This window comes from Cibotium barometz, chromosome 2 (assembly GCF_041138505.1).
Source record: "Cibotium barometz isolate CiBa-2024 chromosome 2, ASM4113850v1, whole genome shotgun sequence".
Classification (NCBI taxonomy): domain Eukaryota; kingdom Viridiplantae; phylum Streptophyta; class Polypodiopsida; order Cyatheales; family Cibotiaceae; genus Cibotium; species Cibotium barometz.
Genome location: NC_141047.1, coordinates 59,465,621 through 59,486,117, shown reverse-complemented (window position 1 = coordinate 59,486,117; position 20,497 = coordinate 59,465,621). Strand labels below are relative to the sequence as shown.

The 20,497-nt window shown below is 38.1% G+C and overlaps 1 protein-coding gene across 1 annotated transcript; it reads left to right on the top strand.

Annotated features, from left to right (window-relative positions):
- Positions 1 to 4,728: 4,728 nt before the first annotated feature.
- LOC147641282 (uncharacterized) lies at positions 4,729 to 9,960 on the top strand. Its single transcript, XM_086820047.1, has 6 exons — positions 4,729 to 6,230; positions 6,773 to 6,849; positions 6,945 to 6,984; positions 7,256 to 7,460; positions 8,196 to 8,754; positions 9,133 to 9,960. The coding sequence occupies exons 1-6, from the start codon at positions 5,822 to 5,824 to the stop codon at positions 9,505 to 9,507; spliced, it is 1,665 nt and encodes a 554-aa protein (XP_086676173.1). The 5' UTR covers positions 4,729 to 5,821; the 3' UTR covers positions 9,508 to 9,960.
- The last annotated feature ends 10,537 nt before the right edge of the window (positions 9,961 to 20,497 follow it).

Genomic DNA, 20,497 nt, shown 5'->3' with positions numbered 1-20,497 from the left:
AAATAAAGTGTACATGGAGGCTATATCTGGTGCCTTAGAGTTCAAATGAGCTCAAATCCTTTCAAGGGCATCAATAGCAGTTAGTCTAGTAGGAGATCAAGCCCAAAAACATAATATTTGACCAACTATTGAATGCTTAATCTCTATTTTACCAAAGTCACTTGCAGATTTGATCTAGAGCTTGATGCCACTTCTCCTTGATGAATTTCAAGATTCTGAGGCCACCAGCAACTTCAGGACACCCAAAAAAACCCTTGAGCTAGTTCCAATCCTTCCAATTCCAAGGCATGAAGAAGGATTTGTAATTTTTCTCAGAAAAAGAGGCACCAGCAAATTCACGATTTTTGGTAGCATCTGACGATGATTTGAAGGGTTGATGTGGCAAGCCGATGCGTGGGAGTTGTGCCTAGATGTGGCTAAGAGATTTTAAGCTCATTTAATGGCTGGAGGAAGATCAAGCACCTCCACCAGCTGGGAATGCAAAGGATTAGTTGAAAAAAGGACTTAAATATAACGGTGATTAACTCCTAATCTATGATTAGCAGAGTGATTAGGCTTAGAAATTAGCTGAACCCTAAGTTTGGCTCTGGTACCATGTTAAATTTGCAGCAATGTGATGCGCTATGGTGGATCAAATGCAAGAATCAACATGCAACAAGTAATTAGAAAGTGATCAAGGTAAGATTAGTGCACAATTAATCTAATAGTATAATGTAGGCATGGATACTCAAAAACCAGCAAATTCTCATTAGGCCAGTGCCTCAATTTATAGATTTTACATCCACAAGGTGCCAAGCACCCACCCCACTAATTTCTCCTTGATTTGTGCCACCTCCCCTACATCTGGGGCATCTTTTCCTAGAATCTTTCCACACCTCTATATTCACTCATGCTACCCTTGATTCTCTCATTCAGTATATTCTTCTCACCTTTTCACTACTACCCACTCAATTACAGACTCCCTTTTATAGTCTCTAGCTAAGGGCTTATTCTCGCACAAAACCATTCACTTGCATATTTCAACACCATGTACATGATTTCATTCATTCTAAGCCTCAATATGTCCACATGTTCTCCAAATATTGTTTACAACTTCTCCATAAACTAACGGATGATGTGTTATTTTCTTCTAGTATCGAAAATTTACAGCACTATGGTCACATGGACACCATTTTTGAGTGGAACAGATCTATAAGAAGAGAACAATGTTCGATTGTGGTGTTAAAACAAATTTCATGCAAGAAAGCAGGGCTAGTGCATCTCAATACGGATGTGAACATGCTTGATTACTTTAGAACCATCCAAGATATCATCAAGGTTGGCTTTAGAAAGTTTCATATGTTTATCTTTGATATTAAGTGGTTCAAGGTAGTCACAATAGGAGCACATGCATCCATACAAATCCACATTAGTTCAAGTGGACTCCACAGAGATATGGGCAGACCAAAAGGACACATTTGTACTACCGAAGCATTGTAAGAAAGTGATCTTTAAGGAGGACCCAAGAGATCATCAATGGTGGTTTGTAATTCAAGTGTCACCACGTAGTAAGAAAATATATGAAGACATGGAAATAGAAGGCGATGAAGTACATAGATTGGTGCAAGCCATCAACAAGAGCAAGGGCTAGACGAAGGTATAGAGATCAAACAATTAGACACAATAGATGCCTCAAACACTGCAGGTGGTGATATTGAGATGAAACAATTAGACACAATAGATGCCTCAAACACTGCAGGTGGTGACGAAGAGACATAAACAAATGAGAAACCACGGCTAGAGCTTGAAGATTTAGGAGTCAACATAGATGCATCTTCTAGTCCTACACTATTCGAAGATGAAGGGATTTTCCTTGAAATAGATCTTCTTGGCACCAATGATCTTTAATGATCAGCTATGATTTCGTAAACATGCAAATATTCTCATGACGTACCTAACTTTCCTCCTTTTTTTTTGGTTTCATATATGTTTATATGTATTTATTATGTATACCAAAAGTGAGAATATATATATATATATATATATATATATATATATATATATATATATTGATTTTGATAAAAAAATGCTAGAGGAGAAAAAATTGGGAGAAAAGATTTTTCAAAACTATTTTCGACCGTTATTCTGACGACTATATAGATAGTATTTTTGGCAATTTTATTTGACTCTTATTCAAATGCATATTTAGATATTCTTTTAGAAAGCATATTTTAGTAAACTTCACTTACAACATGTCATTTTTAGCTTCTTATATGATCCACAAATATAGAGGTTGGGCCCTTAGATTCTATAGTTTTGGAGACCAAAGTGAAGAAAAGTGTCATTGACAAAAGGTGAGCGCATTCTACTTGAGGTAGATGCAAGTAATTCATGTCATTGTAAGCATCATTCTAATACTTTTATTTTTGTTTTCATCATTTAATGACCAATGCAACAACCAATTTTTAAAAAAATGCCTTGCTATGTAGCAAAATAATTATAAAAATTGTAAATGGGTCCTACAGTAGTGAGGATTGATTAGATTTAAGTTTTTCGCATCTTTTTTTTTTTGCAACTTCAATGTTTTATGAATTTTATTTTTTTCTAAAAGTATTGGCCTCCCTACCATAACACTCAAGCAAGCATAAATAAGAAAGGAAAGCATAAATATAATCTCTCATAAATGAAATGATAATATAATGCAATGAGCATTTGAAACCTTGAGATGTAATGTACCTTGTTGTTTCTCAACTCGGGAGGGGGGGGGGGTCACTCATAAATATGTAAGTGTAGCATGTGGGTTCAACAGAAGGGATTTTTAAAATCCTTGTTTTACACATACAGAAGGGTACCACTAGAAGGGGGTATTCACAGGTTGAATAGAAAAAGGGTGTGTTTTATTCACAAAAATTTCACAGATAAGGGATTTTACAATTAGGCCTTGAATGCACGTGATACAAAGGGTGATACAAAGGGTTTACATATAGTGAACCCCCCGAGTGTCTCAATATCAACTTTACTAGCTCATTTTTTATTATTAATCTTTGCTTTACATAAATGTTATATGGAATAAAGAAGATATATTGTTTATACAATATGTTGATATCATTCATATTCTTGATTTTCCATGAAGGTACCATCTCCAGACACACCATCCCCCACATTTCTCTTGAATTTTTTGAAGCCCAAGAGGTCTATGCTCTAGACATTAATGCAAAAGAAATGTGGGTGATGATATTTAGATATGGTACATGAAAGCCAAAATATATGAAGAATAAAAGAGTATTATCTCCACATGGTGTCTCCTTGGTCTTATAGGTCACTTTGATCTCCTACAGAAGTCATGGAATACACAATCTATAGACCTTCTCCTCTCTCTCTCTCTCTCCCTCCCTCTAACACACACTATTTCTTACTCTATTTCTCATTCAAGCATGTCGTTTTTCTTCACAACGAGTAAAAGAAAGCATACTTTAGTAAAGTTCACTTACAACATGTCATTTTTAGCTTCTTATATGATCCACAAATATAGAGGGTGGGCCTTGAGATTCTATAGTTTTGGAGACCGAAGAAAAGTGTCATTGACAAAGGGTGAGCGCATTCTACTTGAGGTAGATGCAAGTAATTCATGTCATTGTAAGCATCATTCTAATACTTTTATTTTTGTTTTCATCATTTAATGACCAATGCAACAACCAAATTTTTTAAAAATGCATTGCTATGTAGCAAAACAATTATAAAAATTGTAAATGGGTCCTACCGAGGATTGATTAGATTTAAGTTTTTTGCATCTTTTTTTTTTTGTAACTTCAATGGTTTATGAATTTTATTTTTTTCTAAAAATATTGGCTTCCCTACCATAACACTCGAGCAAGCATAAATAAGCAAGGAAAGCATAAATATAATTTCTCTCTCTCTCTCTCTCTCTAGGCAATTGATTAGCTTTGAAACGTGTGTAGACAAATAGGCCCAATATGACTTGGCTTTAGGTACCACTTTGCATGGCAGGTAAAGGACCAGAGTGAACTTCTTGCAATTAAGTAACTAATGAACAAATCGACGGTTCAAACGTAGAGGAGTGGACTCTTACATGACCTTGTTGAGGGCTTTAATGTATTCTCAAAAGTAGTTATTGTGTCGCTTTAGAAAGCAAAACAATGTACTTGTGGCCCTTTGGGTAAGGTATGTGAAACTCAAAGGGGTGGTGAATATCGGTTTGTGAGGCTAACATGAACATGTGTTTGGAGAAACAAAATAAAAGATTTACATCTCACGGGTTGGACAAAGCTTTATCTGACATTGGTTTGGAGGGAGGAGGCGGGGCGCATTAAAAGCTGACGAGGAGGCTATATAGTTACCGGCAGAGCCGGTGAACTAGTGCTCGTTTGTCGGCGGCGCTTGTCGGGGTTGGTGGTGGGGCACGGCCATGCCGCCGGTTTGGCGCCAGGGGACGCGCCGGTAGACAATCTGGAGCCACTTATGACGGCGTTTGACCGGCGTTTCTACGTGCAATCTAGGTCTGAAAGACTCTCCCCAACCTTGGCGGTGGTTTTGTCAGGTCTGATAAAAAAGGCTAAAGCTCGCTAGCTGTGTGAGAGTTCACGGGGCCGTCTATTATAATCTCTGCCGTCACTACTGTGTGCGTGCACGTAGACTGCTTGATTAGGGCCTGTAGATCGTTAACCATCGTGTGATTGAACTGTCCCAATCGCTTTTGATCCTTAATCTTAGCTTCCTCCCGTGCTTTCCAACCGTTTAGTTTCTAATTTCTTCTAATTCCTGTTTATCATCTTTAACCTCAGCTTAGTGCCTTGCACTTTCTCTCTTCTAATTGCTGTTGGTCATCTATAATCTCAGCTTTTCCGGCCTTGCACAGCTCTAGTTGTTCTTGTGATTTTATTTGATTGCCTCTTGCACTCTTTTGCTTGTGATTCTTAATTATCTCTACTGATTACTCCTTGCACTCTTGATGCTTGCGATATTCTTGTAATTGCTTCCCTCTATTTGCCTCTTCAACCTACTGTAATTAGCTGTCCTTTGCCAATCCTTAATGTGCTGAAAATTCTTGGTTAAGCTAAGTAATCCATTACTCCAATCCCTTCCCCTGATCTACAAGCACAAATGGCCTCTTGGGGCAGCAGCTTCTTCAATCATACAAACTTGCAATTAGAGGACCCCTGATATAATATCTTTTCTCTTGTTCCGCTCAAAGATTTCTATGCCCTTCATAGACAAAGCAGCTTATTGGTGAAGTTGTGTACCTTCTTCGAGATGAGTTGAAGTGGTTGCACGGTCCTGTTGTGCATGTGCTCCAAGATTCATGCATCTATGATGTGGTTTATGAAGAGTCTTAGGGTTTTTGTTCCCATGAAAGGGTTTATTCCAATGCCAGAACTTTTTGTGCCTTTTCCTTGCTCTTAGGAGCTTACAGAAGCTTTTGGACGGAGGCACTTGATCTTCAACTCATACATGCTGATCTCTGTGGAAAGATTAACATTAACCCTAGTATTGCTCTGGGAAGTTTAGTAATTAAGGGGAGGTTCCCAGAACCAAGCCTAATGGACTCGAGATTGGTAACAACAACAAACACAGGATTCAGTCATCCAATAGAGAGGCGGGTTCAGGGTTCTCTAACTCAACGGGTTCTCTAATTCAACTCTCGACCGAGGTTTGGCACAAAACCTAGAGCCTCGAGATTACCGTGAAGCCTGTGGTTTGAGCCGAAACCTAGAGCTTCAAGGTTTAGGATAACCATAATTACAACTGAAGTCTCAAAGAATTGAGATCCAATTTGTGAGGGTGTAGCTAGCTTTCCGAGTTGGTAAATTTATCAAGGTGTGAGATGAAATGTAGTGTGGAACAAGGCTGCAGTAGCAGTGATATTAATCATGCAGATGATATAAATAGGCTTAGTAGATCTCATGTGAAGTGGAGGGATCAGAGGTCATCGTCGAGCAGCGATCTGGACAACGGGCCGGAGACAGCAGCTAATCTGTTGATGTTATCTGCATGCAGCAAGGGCGATCTGATTAGCCGTAAATATTTGACTAATTCGGCCGGCTTCTGTGATGATATTACTAGGGCTGATGAGCTTAATTGTGTCGGAAACGAAAGATCGAGTGGTGTCGGAACCGGCCAAAACGGAGGAAGTGTCCGGCAGTATGTCCGGTCCAAAATGCCCAGATTGCGCTGGACACCCGACCTCCACCACTGCTTCGTCCAAGCAGTAGAGCGTCTCGGCGGCCAAGAAAGTAATAATTTATTAGCTTAACCTAAGCTTAGCTTGACGTACTTTTAACGGTGTTAAACCTAATGGTTTCTTTAAGACAAGCTTTAAACTCGAATTAACTTCCCAAATAAGGTCAAACATGCATGATCCCAAGAGAGGTTAAGATTCATACTGTCAGCCCTAAAGCATTGATTATTTCTGCAGATGATTAGCTGCACTACTAATCTATCTACCATCTAAGTAGATTTGATCTGCTAAGATGAAATAAATAGCTGCACTGCACGATAATATGGATAGCATTCGTTTCATAATATATGCCCCAAAGTGAGGAAAAAATCATATTATCCTGCTTAAATGCAGAGTATTAGTTACCGGGAGCTAGGTAGTGCTGATTTCATGGCATGTTTCGAGGCATTTTTAAAACATTAGCAGATAATTAGCTGCACGTATAAGCTTAATATCAATGTTTACTTATACATATTGAAGTTTGCATGGTATTTGTGAAAAGTATCTCGCTGTCACATGAATTATCTGATCATCAACAACACACACTTGCTGCCGCAGGAGCTACCCCAAAGCTGGTTCTACAGCTCATGGATGTGAAGGGCCTTACCATCGCTCATGTGAAGAGCCACCTGCAGGTAGTTAGCTAATTAATCATTTCTTCCGTGATTAATGATTAAAAGAGATTAACCGAAATCTCTAATAATATTCTAATCAATTGCAATGGATGCAGATGTATCGAAGCATGAAGAACGACGAGATTTGTATTGATAGTGAGCGGTTAAACTTTTAATTTAAGATTAGCAGTAGCATAATTAGACGTACTCATAGACTGTCAATTCTGAGCACTATAAATAAAAATATTGTTATACGTTCACGTACTTAGTCAAAGCACTAGTTAAACCCTACTCATTAAGCACAGCTTAATCGTACAGATAGAAGTTTGCGTTGAAATCCTTAGCTTAATCTGTAGCTCGGGGAAAACCCGGGTTTTAAACCCAGACGAGCAATAAAATGTTGTATATTTCCCCCTTTTTTCCTCAGGTTTTACTGGGTTGTCTTCCGTATGCGACGAAAAAATGGATCATCAGCTGCAGAGTCCTCCACCACCATCTGAAGCTTTTCGTAGTACCGCATTATTAAGACCCACTTACTCTTTGCAAGGTCTAAAAGATGGGATGAATAATAATAATAATCTCCATAATTATCTTCGCCGCCCCCTCCTTAATGACTCTAGGCTCTCGCTAAGGTAAGGATCTCTCGTTCATCTTACCTTGTTGTACTTTTCCCTTTTGAGAACCACGAGTTTTCACCATATTCATGTTAGGGTTATTACATTAAAATATTCCTAACCCTAATGCCTGTATAAACTGCTAGATCTAATTATCCTAATCATGGATGGATTTGTCCGAATTAATGCAAGATTTTATTGAAAACCTAGTCAACGACTAAGTATTAGAGCATGCAAACATGCCAATATTAGCTACAAGAATATAGAATTCCGAGCTTATGATATACTGTATGTGGATGTTCGAATAGCTACATGCAATAATTTTGTGCAATTAGGGTTTTGAAGTTTGATGTGGTACATGTAGAGGTGTGTTGTATGTCACAGTGATTTAAAATTTGATGTGTTGTACGTCACAGGTGTGTTGTATGTCCCAAAAATTGAAGTATACTTTGCCATATCTGCAATTAATTAGCATCACAAATGTAGATCAGACTGCATCTATGCACAATCTCAAGCTAACATATAATGTGATGGGACTTACACTACATGCCCCGTAAGAACCATAATGGTGGTGCACGTGGGAGTACTACTATAATTGTCTGCTTTGTGTTTTTCTACTACCCTTGATTATTTAATCATGTTATATGTTGCTCCAAGTGACACTAGCCACTACTTTCATGTTTTACATTTCTCCATGTTACAACGATGCATTTTAATGTTAATGCTTCCTAATTATTTTTTTGCCAATTACAGGGACTATAAACCCAACATTGAGAATTCAGAAGCTGAGCTAATGTTAAGGCTCAAGGAAAGTCATGATATTCATCATGGGTTGATGTTTAAGAGGCCAATAGATTGGGAAAAGCTAGGCTCCAACGACTTGATCATTAATCAATATAGCAGCACTGCATCAAGGGATCAAGACTTCAAAAGGCTCAAGGAAAGTCATCATATTCATCATGGGTTGATGTTTCAGAGGCCAATAGATTGGGAAAAGCTAGGCTCCAACGACTTGATCATTCATCAATATAGCAGCACTGCATCAAGGGATCAAGACTTCAGTCATGAGCAGGCCGAGATGCTTCGTTCTGAAGCTGGGGATCATTGGTCGGAGGGATCGCGTGCATACAAGTTAGCTCGGTCCTATGAAACGGCTCAGCGAAATTTCCAAACTGAGCTCTCTACCCTAAGTTATAAGCAGCTCCTCTACAGTGTTGATGACGCCCTTAATAGACACGACCATTTCAAGGGTTTCAATACAAGGTCACTTTTGCCTGGCTGGCCTTCGGAAAAGCTAGCTCTGCATCTGCAGGTTTGCACCAACCTTGCAATGAGCAGAAAAAATAAAATAAGCAATAATAAATAGAATATAAACCTGATATGTAGTAGGAGATTACCTCCGATTTCTTACACATACAAATACTTGGAATTCTGTTTTTGCATGTAGATTCTTAGAATAGGTCGAAGAGTCTGCAGACTGATCATTATAATCGTTTTTACTTAAGAAGATGGGCGCTTGTTTGCATATTCCAACACTATGCACATAAACTATTTCTACTTAATTGGTGCTTGTTTATCTATTCCAACACTATGCACATAAACTATTTCTACTTAATTGGTGCTTGTTTATCTATTTCAAGAGTATGATTAATGATAATTATGTTAACTTCGTTGGTGCTTTTGTCTACAGGAAACTCAACAAGCTGGACTACCAGATTACAACGAAACTACTAATGGAGAACCCAAGCTGAAGCTTCTAATTACACCGCCCTCTACATTGTTATCCCATAAACAAGAACCCAGTCAGCTTCACACCTTGCAGCTTCTTCCGATCAATGATGAAACGGAGAGACCAAGCTTAACTAATGCTAATGCTATGGATAGCTTGCCCTCCTTGTCGTTTAACCCTAGTTCCAGCACTGCTAATGCAAAAATAGCAATTACCCCCCAAAAACAAATTCAAACCCTATCATGGTTAGCCCATCCAGATGAAATAGGCGGCAAGAACGTTTCTCATGGTCTCAATTTGGATTTGAAAATGTCAATAGGCTCTGCTTCTGCATAAACTAGTAGACTTAGCTGTTGAGTACTGATTAGATTAAGGTTTGGGATTCGTGCTAATCAAATCATATCTTTTCCCACGATGGAAATGATGGGCGTTACAAAACGCCATGTTCACACCCCCTATTCCCCCCCTCCTCCCACACGCACGCACGCAGGCACACGTGCACAAATACATCATATCCAAAGTCCACCACTGAAATCAGCTCTTGAGTTGAGGCCTCAAATATCAAGGTCCTAAGCTGCTTATCATATTCTATCCAGGTCCATGGGACTTCTTAATCAGACAAATAGTAGCTAAGGTATGCCTTGACAATTGTCAAGAACTACTTTCAGTGAGAGTTTTTGGTTCTGCAGTTGGATTTATGATGTATTGTTGGAAACACTGAGATCAACAGGCAGACTGGATCTTCATATGTCTGTCTATTAATTTTTCCAAGGCAGCCACTTTTTACAAGCTCAGTTTGGCCCCCTCTCGATAAATCGATTGATTGAAAGCATGCTAAGTTGATACACTAGTTGTGATGCACATCTTTGATGCTATCAAAAATGATATTCACAAGAGTTTAGAAGTTCTTTTAATGGTAGTCTGGAAAGCATATTTTTTTTTTGAATGATCATTGAGATCCACTTAGCAAGGGAGACGGACACTATTTTTGAGACTACCGGCCTAGCTTACACATCTTAGTATAGGAGCTTAGAAGTCCCCAAGGCTTTAATCTAGTAGTTGGAGCACTCATGTCCCATTCTCAGGTCACTGACAAGGATCTTAGAACGATATATAAAGGGGGCACTCATTTGGTCTAATCTACTTACCATGAAGGTGGCAATGGTGATCGATCATGGGAGGTTCACATGCAGATAAGCTTATAATTTATCATTTAGATCTTCTGCAGGGAGAACAATGAAATGTAGCAGATGCTAAAAGAAACAGGAGAAAGAGCTCAGTGAAGTAAAAATATAATCTATGATTCAGCAATGATGGAGTGCAAACTTGTAGCAACACGAAGAAGGGAGTTAAAACCAGGTAGAATGCAACACAAAGCCAAGGTAGAGGATTGGAATAAACTTTCCCTTACCACCAGAATTCTCTGCTTTAGAACCCTTGTATAGTGCATAGGGTAAGATAGAGGACGAGAAAAGCACCTCACAAACCAAATGACGGTGTCATCAGATTCAATCTACCAGTATCCAACATCTAGTCCCACACATATACCCGGCCTCACTGGAGCTAATATCTCTATAGCTCAAGACTGTTTGCACGACTACAGTTCTGTAGTTATGTAGGTATGGAACATGATATAAGTATTCAGGTACATTTCTGTGTGGAGGCACCCTTACAACAAAGCAGCATAAGGGATCGCAACTAATGAATGGGATGCCTATTAGAAGCAACAAGCATGGCTTCCATAATAAGAACTAGGCCGGCCACTTGCCCATTTCATTTAGAATTTCGTTCAAATGTACCTTTAGCCTTATTGGTGTTTGTTCACACGCCTCATACTTGGGGCATTTTGGATGTTAGTATAGCGTCGAGGTGCAACATTGTGTATGTATGCCATGCAGGCGAGCTATGTACACATCATGATTATCAGATGTTTAGTTCAGATGATGAGCAGGCAATATTATTATGCTATTCTGATGAGTGTAGGGCTATGCAGATGTATACATCCTTACATCCTTTTGTATGGGATCAAAAAGGAGCTATGGTGTCTACTTTGAGTTTGTAGGCCGATTTGGAACCCTTCTCACATACCCGTACTTTTGGAAGGAGTGGTACGTGTGCAAGTATGGGTTTGATCCATATCATTCTACCGAGGATGATGATGATGTTCGTGATGCGACTATGGATGATTATATGGGTGATGATGATCTTGATCATTCATGGGGACTTATCATACCATCACTATAGTAGAGTGAGGGTCTAGTAGTGCTTTTATAACACTACTAGGGTATAGAGATATCGGGCCTATTTCACTACTAGACATGCTGCTATTTTCGCTGCACAAGATCATTTCTCAATAGTGATCAGCGATATTTCATTGCTACTTTTGCTACTGAGTAGTGATCGGATTGTGGAAAAAAAAAGGAGGGGAGAACAAGAGAGTCATCATCATAGGACTCCCCATTTGGCCCTAGCTTTTTTTCTTTATACAGATAGAAACCTGAAAAAAAAATTAAAACTGAGAAGAAATATGTAAGTGAAAAAATTATATATTATATTGCTCGATTGGTAAGACCTTTGGCCATATACAAAAAAAATCAAGGAAGAGGAGGCTAATCAAAATCTTCATCCAATTCCTCCGGTTCGTCTTCGTCTTCACTTTCTTCACCCACTTCATGTTCATAATCGAGATCTTCCTCTTCCTCTTCCTCTTCCTCTTCCTCTTCCTCTTCATCCTACATACATGCAAACAAGAGTAAGATACGTATAAAACAATAAAACACAATTACATATAGGTAAGAGAAGGGCTCATATGTTACTTACCTCATCAGCTTCAGTGTCCAAAATGGACTCATTCAAACGTACACCTCGCATACGCATCCAAGCCCATAATTGCGGATGAGGGTCTCAATACCCATAATCCTACTCTTCTTTTGTTGGGTCACAACAACCTCCCTATACAAAAAACAATTTAAAAAAGATACAATTAGTTAAAGGAAACAATATAGCTTAAAACTAAATCATATTAAATAAAAGAAAATAGTAAAACAAATACTGACAAAGCGAGTAATGAAGGAGGATTTTCCTCCCGAGCCAAAGTGTGAGGCTCCTTGCTTTCGTAGTCATGAAGCACTTATCGCTACTTGTTGTTTAAAAAGCAACTGGATGCTTCCTCACAAAGCTTTGCACGTGCCTCCACTCCTCTTGCAAGAAAATGCTTAGCTTCTCCATGTTGTTCTTGGTTGCTTTCTTAATGTTTTCTCTCCTATTAGAGAGCAAAAGCTTTATCCTCTTCTTCATCCAATCCTCCAAAAAGGCGAGGCCTGGATGTGGAACAACATACTCAATCTTCAACACATCAATAACATATTGTTTTGATAACTTATCCTATGCTTTCCACTTCTTAAAGGAGTTTGTGAACTCCTTTAATAACTTATCCTATGCTTTCAACTTCTTAAAGGAGTTTGTGAACTCCAAGTTAGCAAGTACATGCATTCAGTTAATGACTTGCTTCCCTGTAGCATCCATCACGAGGGCCCCATCGACATCTCCATTATATGGTAGGGTTTGTGGATCAAATTATGGGATGGCTCTCCTTGGGGGTGGCTCAAAATGAGAGGATAATGAATCCCCCCATTGGGCAAATGTGTTGCTGCTTTTGCCAAAGAAAAAGAACCCTTATCCCTCCCCCCCCCCCCCCCTTTCGCTACTATATCTACTAGACCCCCTAGACTCCCTATGACATCATGGTGAAGATGGACGTCAGGAAGTGGGTGTGGGTCTAGTCGATGTTGGCAGTGTAGCCTCATCACAACCATAGCGTGATGGCCTGCATCACTCGGACCTATGCCTATCAATGGCATGGATTGTCCCCATGGAGATGACTAGCCATATGGAGTACATTACCTATAGGGAGTCGATTGGCCCGATAATATATTGGCCTGGATATAAGAGTAAACGAATTGACTTATAAAATGCATAAAGGATAAACTCTGTATATGTGAAAAGGGATGTCAAAACATACCTGTGTCTGTGAAAACTGAGTCCATGCCTATCACCCATGTCATTGGTTTGATAATATTGAGCAGGTTTATATATCTGGGTCCTATGATGGGTCGATCAACATTGCCTATACATAAAACCCAAACCAAATACATGCATAAGAGTCGATTTCTCGAAGCATAAAACATTCATAAATAGCTATGCATAAAGGCTTTATGCATAAAGCTTATGCATGGACCCTACACATCAAGTTATGCATAGAGCCTATGCATAGAACCTATGCATAAAGCACTATGCATAGGCTCTATGCATGAAGCTCTTATGCGTAAGCTTCCATACTCTCTATGTATAGAGCCTACGCATAAATCTATGCATAGAGCTTACCTATAGGCTCTATGCTAGGCTATATGCATAGAGCCTATGCATAGAGCCTATGCATAGAGCGCTATGCATAGTACATATGAAAGCTTATTCATAAGAGATTTATGCATAAAGCACTATGCATAAGCTTGTATACGTGCTATGATAGAGCCTACACATAGGATCTTATGCGCATAAAGCTCTATGCATAGGCTCTATGCATAGATCCTACGCATAAAGCATTGTGCATAGGCTCTACGCATAAAGATCTTCTGCATAAGCTTCAATATGCACTACGCATAGAGCCTATGCATAAAACTATGCATAGAGCTACGCATAAGCTCTATGCATAGACGCTTTTACACATAAAGCTCTACACATAGAGCCTATGCATAAAGTTCTATGCATATGCTCTATGCATAAAGCTCTTATGCATAAGCTTGCATATTATCTAAGCATAAACCTCTTATTCATAAGCTTGCATACGCTCTATACATAAAACTCTTATGCATAGGCTTTTTTGTATACACTTTATGCATAGAGCCTATGCATAAAGCGTATGTATAAAGCTTATACATAAAGCCTTTGCATAAGAACTTTATGCATAGAGCCTATGCAAGTTTTAGTGCATATGCATGAGCTTTATGCACTAAGCTAAACCTAAACCCGACACCCAAGGGTGTAATAAACGTACATCTTGCATTGAGGATTACAAGAAAAAGAGGGCTTACCTCTTTTTTGTGAAGCCAAAGGAGAGGATTAGTGCAAGACCTACAAAACGTAAAATTGAGCAAAGTGATTAGAATCACATTTAATATATAAAGCTTGCATGAAGCCTATACATAAAGCTTCATGCAAGCTCTTTTTTGCATAAAGCTTTATGCAAGCTTCATGCAAGTTTCATGCAGACTCTATGCATAGGCTGTATGTGTAGGCTTCATGCAAGTTTTATGCATAAGATTTATGCAAGCCTATGCATAGACCTTGCAAGCCTATGCATAAAACTTGCAAGCCTATGAATAGTTTTTATGCATAGAGCTTTATGCAAGCCTATGTATAAAGCTTGTAAGCCTATGCATAAAGCTTCACATGCGAGTTCTATCCATAGGTTTTATGCGAGATTAATGCATAAGCTTTATGCAAGCCTATGCATAGATTCTATGCATAAAGCTTGCAAACCCTATGCATAAGCTTTGAAGCCTATACATAGAGCCTTACGCAAGCCTAAACTAAACCTAAACCCAGCACCCAAGGGTGCAGTAAATGTAGAGAAAAGCATAAATCATTAAAAGAAAAAGAGGGCTTACCTCTCTTTTGTGAAGCCAAAGGAGAGGATTAGTGCAAGACCTACAATACACACAAGATTAAACATAGGATTAAATAAAGTAATTATAAAAAATAAGATTAAACAAAGTTATTAGTGAATTGAGAGCATTGAGAGCTCTATATACAAAGCTTATCCAAAAAATTTAATACCTTTCAAAATTAATAATTTGTGTACTTTCATCTCAATCTTTTGAGTCCTCTTCACCTATACAATATCTAACAATGAATTAGTAAATTATTATTCTATAGGCATACAAATTATCACTACACATATGTTCATCATGCAGTACTCCAGGAATCACCTTGCCATACAAACTAACTGTAAAAAATAAATCATACGTCAATGTGTACCAAATATATTAATATTTGTAATGGCATCATTAACGATATTAACATAATTTGGCATGACACAAAGACAATCTAGGCATCTCTAAATTATCTAAGATGGTAGAATAGAAACTTTTAGAGGGCTTCAAATTCATTCTCATAACATTCCCTCTTACTTGGGTTTACAATTGCCCTCCTGTTCGGGCTTGTTGAAAAGATCAGAAAATCTCAAGGAAGGCATGAAAATATTTCTCAAACACCCATCTTACATTGTCACAAGGAGGATTTTTGAAAGTTAAAAAATATTTAAGATATTGATTGCCAATATGGATTAATATAAGTACCCTCAATGAGAGGTGGATCCTTATACATAGGATACATGGACAGTAATCCCTTGAAAGGTTTAAACACACTAATATGAAATAAATTATGAATATGCCAATGAGAAGGTATGAATCACGTTAAAAGGTCTATAAAATCTTAGGGCAAGCTTAACATCTAGGAATCTCTCAATACTTTTAAGTATGTGTTCCTCAATTCTCAAAAATACATAATCTCCAATTTCAAAAGACATAGCTTTATGTATGCGGTTTTCTTTCTTAGCATATTGCTATTGATAATGTTCAATAAAGTTCCTCACCTCACTTAAATGTGACTAAAATTGATATGAATTGATCAATATCTTTGATTTTGTGGAAAAGTATAGAGCCAAAATAGGCAAAGATTTTCTATACACGATCTCAAAAATGGCGCTCGACGAAGACGAATGTACTTATCTCATGAACTAGGTTTTCAAGCAACATAGAATCTAAATAGATCCAAGATAGTGTTATTAGTAACCTCAGTCTATCCATTTCTTTCTGGATGGAAAGCAATGGAGAAGTCTAACTTAGTGCCAAAGTTGGAGAAAAGAGTGAAGTCTAACTTAGTGCCAAAGGTGGAGAAAAGAGTGATCCAAAAGTTACTCTTGAATCTAGAGTCTATTAAAAAAACAATTTTGGCAGACCATGATGCATAAATATTTTCTTGATAAACACTATCGTAGCTTGTTGAGAAGTCAATGTTTAAAATTTCTTATAAGGTAAGAAATAGCTTTTCTTATTCACACAGTCTACTATAGTCCAAATCATGTCATTATTATGACAAGATGTGGACTTCCTTGTTTCATTTGTGAGTTTAGCTCTCAAGGTAATCTATCTTGAAGTGCTTTTAGATTCATACACCTTCTTTAGATTATCCCAATCTTCTTTGAGAGTAAGCACCTCCATCAAATTGCTGAGGATGGCATCCTTCAAACTCTGCTTTATCATGTGGATAGCAAACATGGCCTTCTTGTCCCATTTTGCTAGAGCTTTAGCAATCAGATCAATTGGTCTCTCCACAGAAACCATCTCCTAACATGTGGAAGAATAATATTGACTCAATCTTTAGCTTCTAGGTTTCATAGTTTGTACTATTGAGTTTTTCAGCTCTCTCCAAGTGTGTGTTACTGAGGTTGGGTGCCATTGAGTAAGTAGAATAGATAACTGATTCTGCCTTCAACTTTTGTTGATAGCTAGAGCTAACTCTTACAGGTGACTCCGAAAGGCTGAGAACTTTGGGACATAATGTAGCCTCAATAAACATTTTACATGATTACTTTCCTCTTCATCACAATAAAAAAAAATCACGTTTATGCTTAAAATACTTAAATAGCACTCTAATTTGCGCCTATGATCACACTTATTTGCTGTTTTCTCTTGAAGTGCAGCAATTTGCTTTTGCATTATGGGTTGTGTAGGTAAATTGGCCATTTTGTGCAAACAAATGAATAAATAAAGAAAGGGTAGTAAATAATTTGTTATAATTAAATAAAACACACAAATTACCTTATTTCAATATTCTCCACATGTCTTGAATTCATGTTGAAGCTGAACAAAAAATTTCTCAAAGGTTGAACTCGGTCTTTCTTCATACAATAATTTGACCCACTTGAATTTATGCCACCCTATGTTTTTCTATTTCTTATAATCAATAGCCACTATAATGGATATTTTTGATTGTTAAAAGGTTCATCTAAGATAATATGAAATAAATGTTTGTACCTTTGAGAGGAAAGCCCATATTACACATGGCCATAAAAAATTTTAAGAGGGAAAGTTAAACTTTTGCCATTCGCATTCAAATACTCTCATGTGAGGCATTGGAAAGATCTTTGAAATTAAACTTGTACTCTCATAACATAAAAAATTTGGATATACCACTTGTGATAAAGTAATTTTTAAGTTTACACGTACCAAACTCTTTTAATTTGTATACTTTTTCAGTGGGCCCTTGTTTAGATCTAGATTTTTTGTATACTCACTACAACAAACGAAGAGCATAGTCACATCTAGAGCCACACAAATTTAAAATAATCCAGTTATGGAAAAAAATTTACCCAGCTATAAGTGTGGCTACGAGCATGTGGCTACAACAACCATGGATATAAGTGTGGCTACGAGCATGTGGCTACAACAACCATGGATATAACCGTGTATATAGCCACACCTATAGCAGTGTGTATAGCCATGTACGGCTATAGCCATGTCCAGACTACATGTAAAAAATAAAAAAATGAGGACAGAATGGGGAAGAGATGTGGGGGTATGTGTCCCCACATCTCTCCCCCAGTATATTCTCATGTTTTTTAAACTACATTATTTAAATACTAAAAACACTTAATTACTTAAAACATAAAAAATAATTGCAATACAATGTCATGGATCATATTGCAAATTACGTAAGGTGTTCATGTCTAAAAATGAATAAAGATGAACACATTAAAAACTAATTAAATTAATGCATCATCTTCATCAAGATCATTCTCACCCGCATCTTCACCCACCACCTTCATCATCACTGCCACTTTCAGCATCGTCTTCCTACGTTTAAATCGTGATACACTACAAAAATGTTAGCCACAAGAAAAACAAGTTTGGTGATGATTAAAATTCAAGTTCAGCAACTCACTAAGTTGCCTTGCTGAGCTTGTTGGATATCTGCATTGGTGACCAGTCCCTCGCGTTTGAGCCACTCCTAAGTCTTGGACTCATTGTGACGCTTGCAATACCTATTCTCTTGAGCCATTGGGGGTTACATACTACTGTTTCCTATAATACATTTCAACATGAACTAAAATGGCAAAGAGAACTTACAAATTGTGCGAGCTAGCCTTCCTTCCTTCGGATCCCTACTTTGTTGCATCGTACTTCAGTAATTGACTTGCATGCATCGCCTTTTGTTGAGGGTGTTGATTACCCTCGCTAGTTTCTTTCTTCACCTTCTTTCGCTCCTTAAAGGTGAAATTAGCATTTGTGAACCATCTTTCACACAACTCCTTGTGTGAGACCTCCTACTATTGACGATCTTTATTATGTGATCCTCACCCACTCATTGAAAAAACATGTGTGGTGGATTTAGGAACTTCTCATGCATGAACTGCACCACATACATAAAACTTATCTCCTTTTAGTCTCCCCATGGCGCTTGAAGGCATCTTTATAGGTTTGGTTGACTAATTGATGAAAGGTATAATAAACCCTCCATCCCGTGTCATCCATAGAAGGCCCACCCTCCTCATTAAGGGTATATTAAAGCATACCACCCTCCTTAGGCACGTCGTCTATCACCATAGGTGAAGGTGACACCGAACCTCCCCCAAAGTATCCGTCGCACCCAACTCCCCTACTACTAGATCACCGACGGTTCTAAGAATCCATCAAGCTATCACCACCTAAGTGGCATTGTGAGGATATTGCATGCTAGGGAGATGACACTATAGATGGGAGAGGAGTATGCTAAGCTGAAGGAGCTGAAGAATGAGGAGTAGGGAAAGTGGTAGAAGTGAGAGGGGTAGGGAAGGTGATGGGATGCATGGAAATGTGTGACTCTAGGATAGTTAAAGTGTTTGGCACATAGAAGATGGGACGTCTATATATGACAAAGGAGATCCATAGCTTCCTTTATATGCTATCTCTTATGGCATTGTGAGATAACTAGAAAGGAGATTTGCTCCACGGATCCTTCCAATTCCGCTATTAGAGGTAGAGTTCGGGAGACCATCTAGAAACAACGACATGGTGATGGTGGTGTTATTAATGTTCATAAACCATCATGTTGTAGTCATGTGCCCACCCCTGCTTCACATCATACTTGATCAGGCCTCCCCTACTTCATAATGTACTCCAACACCCATCTTTCTAGGCCTTATGCTGGGAACTACTCTTGCTACACCACACATTCTAGTGTACACATATAGTCCCTTCGATGAAGGACCCATCATCAAGGATGAGAGGGGTGGTCCATGTCATGACCTATATGCATTGGCTTTTCTCACTAGTGCAATTCGCTCATAATGTCTAAGTGGACACACCATGTTCCATTAAGGGCAAAAGTAGATCAACTTTATAAAGATTTCTCTGTGCTAGAGGGAGAGACTAGTTTAGTACTTACATGTATGCAAAACCTCATGAGCCACTGACGATCTAAGATTTATGATAACATTCAAGAGTGTGAGCTAAAGCTCTCTATCTCCAAGTTATAACAAAATGACAGTATAGCAGTATTTTTAGCAGCAGCCTTGGAAAATGTCAAGGTCATTTTGTTGTAGATGCTAGGACCACTACTTAGTAGCATTATTAATGAAATTTTGCTGCTCTATTAATAGCGCTATATTGAGTATCAAAATAATGTTGCTAATAACACTGCTGAGTAGCAAAATAAACCTGCAAAAAAAAAAAGTTGAGACAAACTAGGAAGTTCTCACATAACTCCCTTGTGAAACTTCCCAGTCTGCCCCCAACTTTAAAAAAAAGTTGTATGTTCCAGCTTTATGCATAGAGCTTCACGAGCTTCATGAAGCTCTATGCAAACAGACAAATAGACTTCATGAAGTTCTATGCATGAAGCTACAAAATAAGTAATTTTAAAAAAACTCCCAAGCACCTGGGGGTGCATCATAAGAATGAAAAACATCAAGAGATATGTAAGTGTTGAGCTCTTCAAGTGAGATCTTACTTCAAGAGGTTTGTTTGTGTTGATTTAAAGATGTAGAAGAAGAGCCTACAAAATCAAACCAAAATAAATCAATTAATAATCAACACTTTATTAGTTGTCTACACAAAAAATGCTATAGTAAGCTAAATTTTATTATTTAATAAAGGAAGAGGAGAAGAGAAGAAGTGGAAGAAGAGAAGAGTAGAAGTGCATGCCAGTATTATCGGCATGTATTGGGAGCTCCTGATGCATGCCAGCAGGCTACCAACATACTTAGATAGCTACCAACATACTTAGG

Excerpts from the sequence above, each read along its gene's own strand:
- LOC147641282 (XM_086820047.1), top strand. The coding sequence starts at position 5,822 with ATGAAATGTAGTGTGGAACAAGGCTGCAGTAGCAGTGATATTAATCAT. Across the intron at positions 7,461-8,195 it reads GACTCTAGGCTCTCGCTAAG|GGACTATAAACCCAACATTG; the intron begins GTAAGGATCTCT and ends TGCCAATTACAG. Across the intron at positions 8,755-9,132 it reads AGCTAGCTCTGCATCTGCAG|GAAACTCAACAAGCTGGACT; the intron begins GTTTGCACCAAC and ends TTTTGTCTACAG.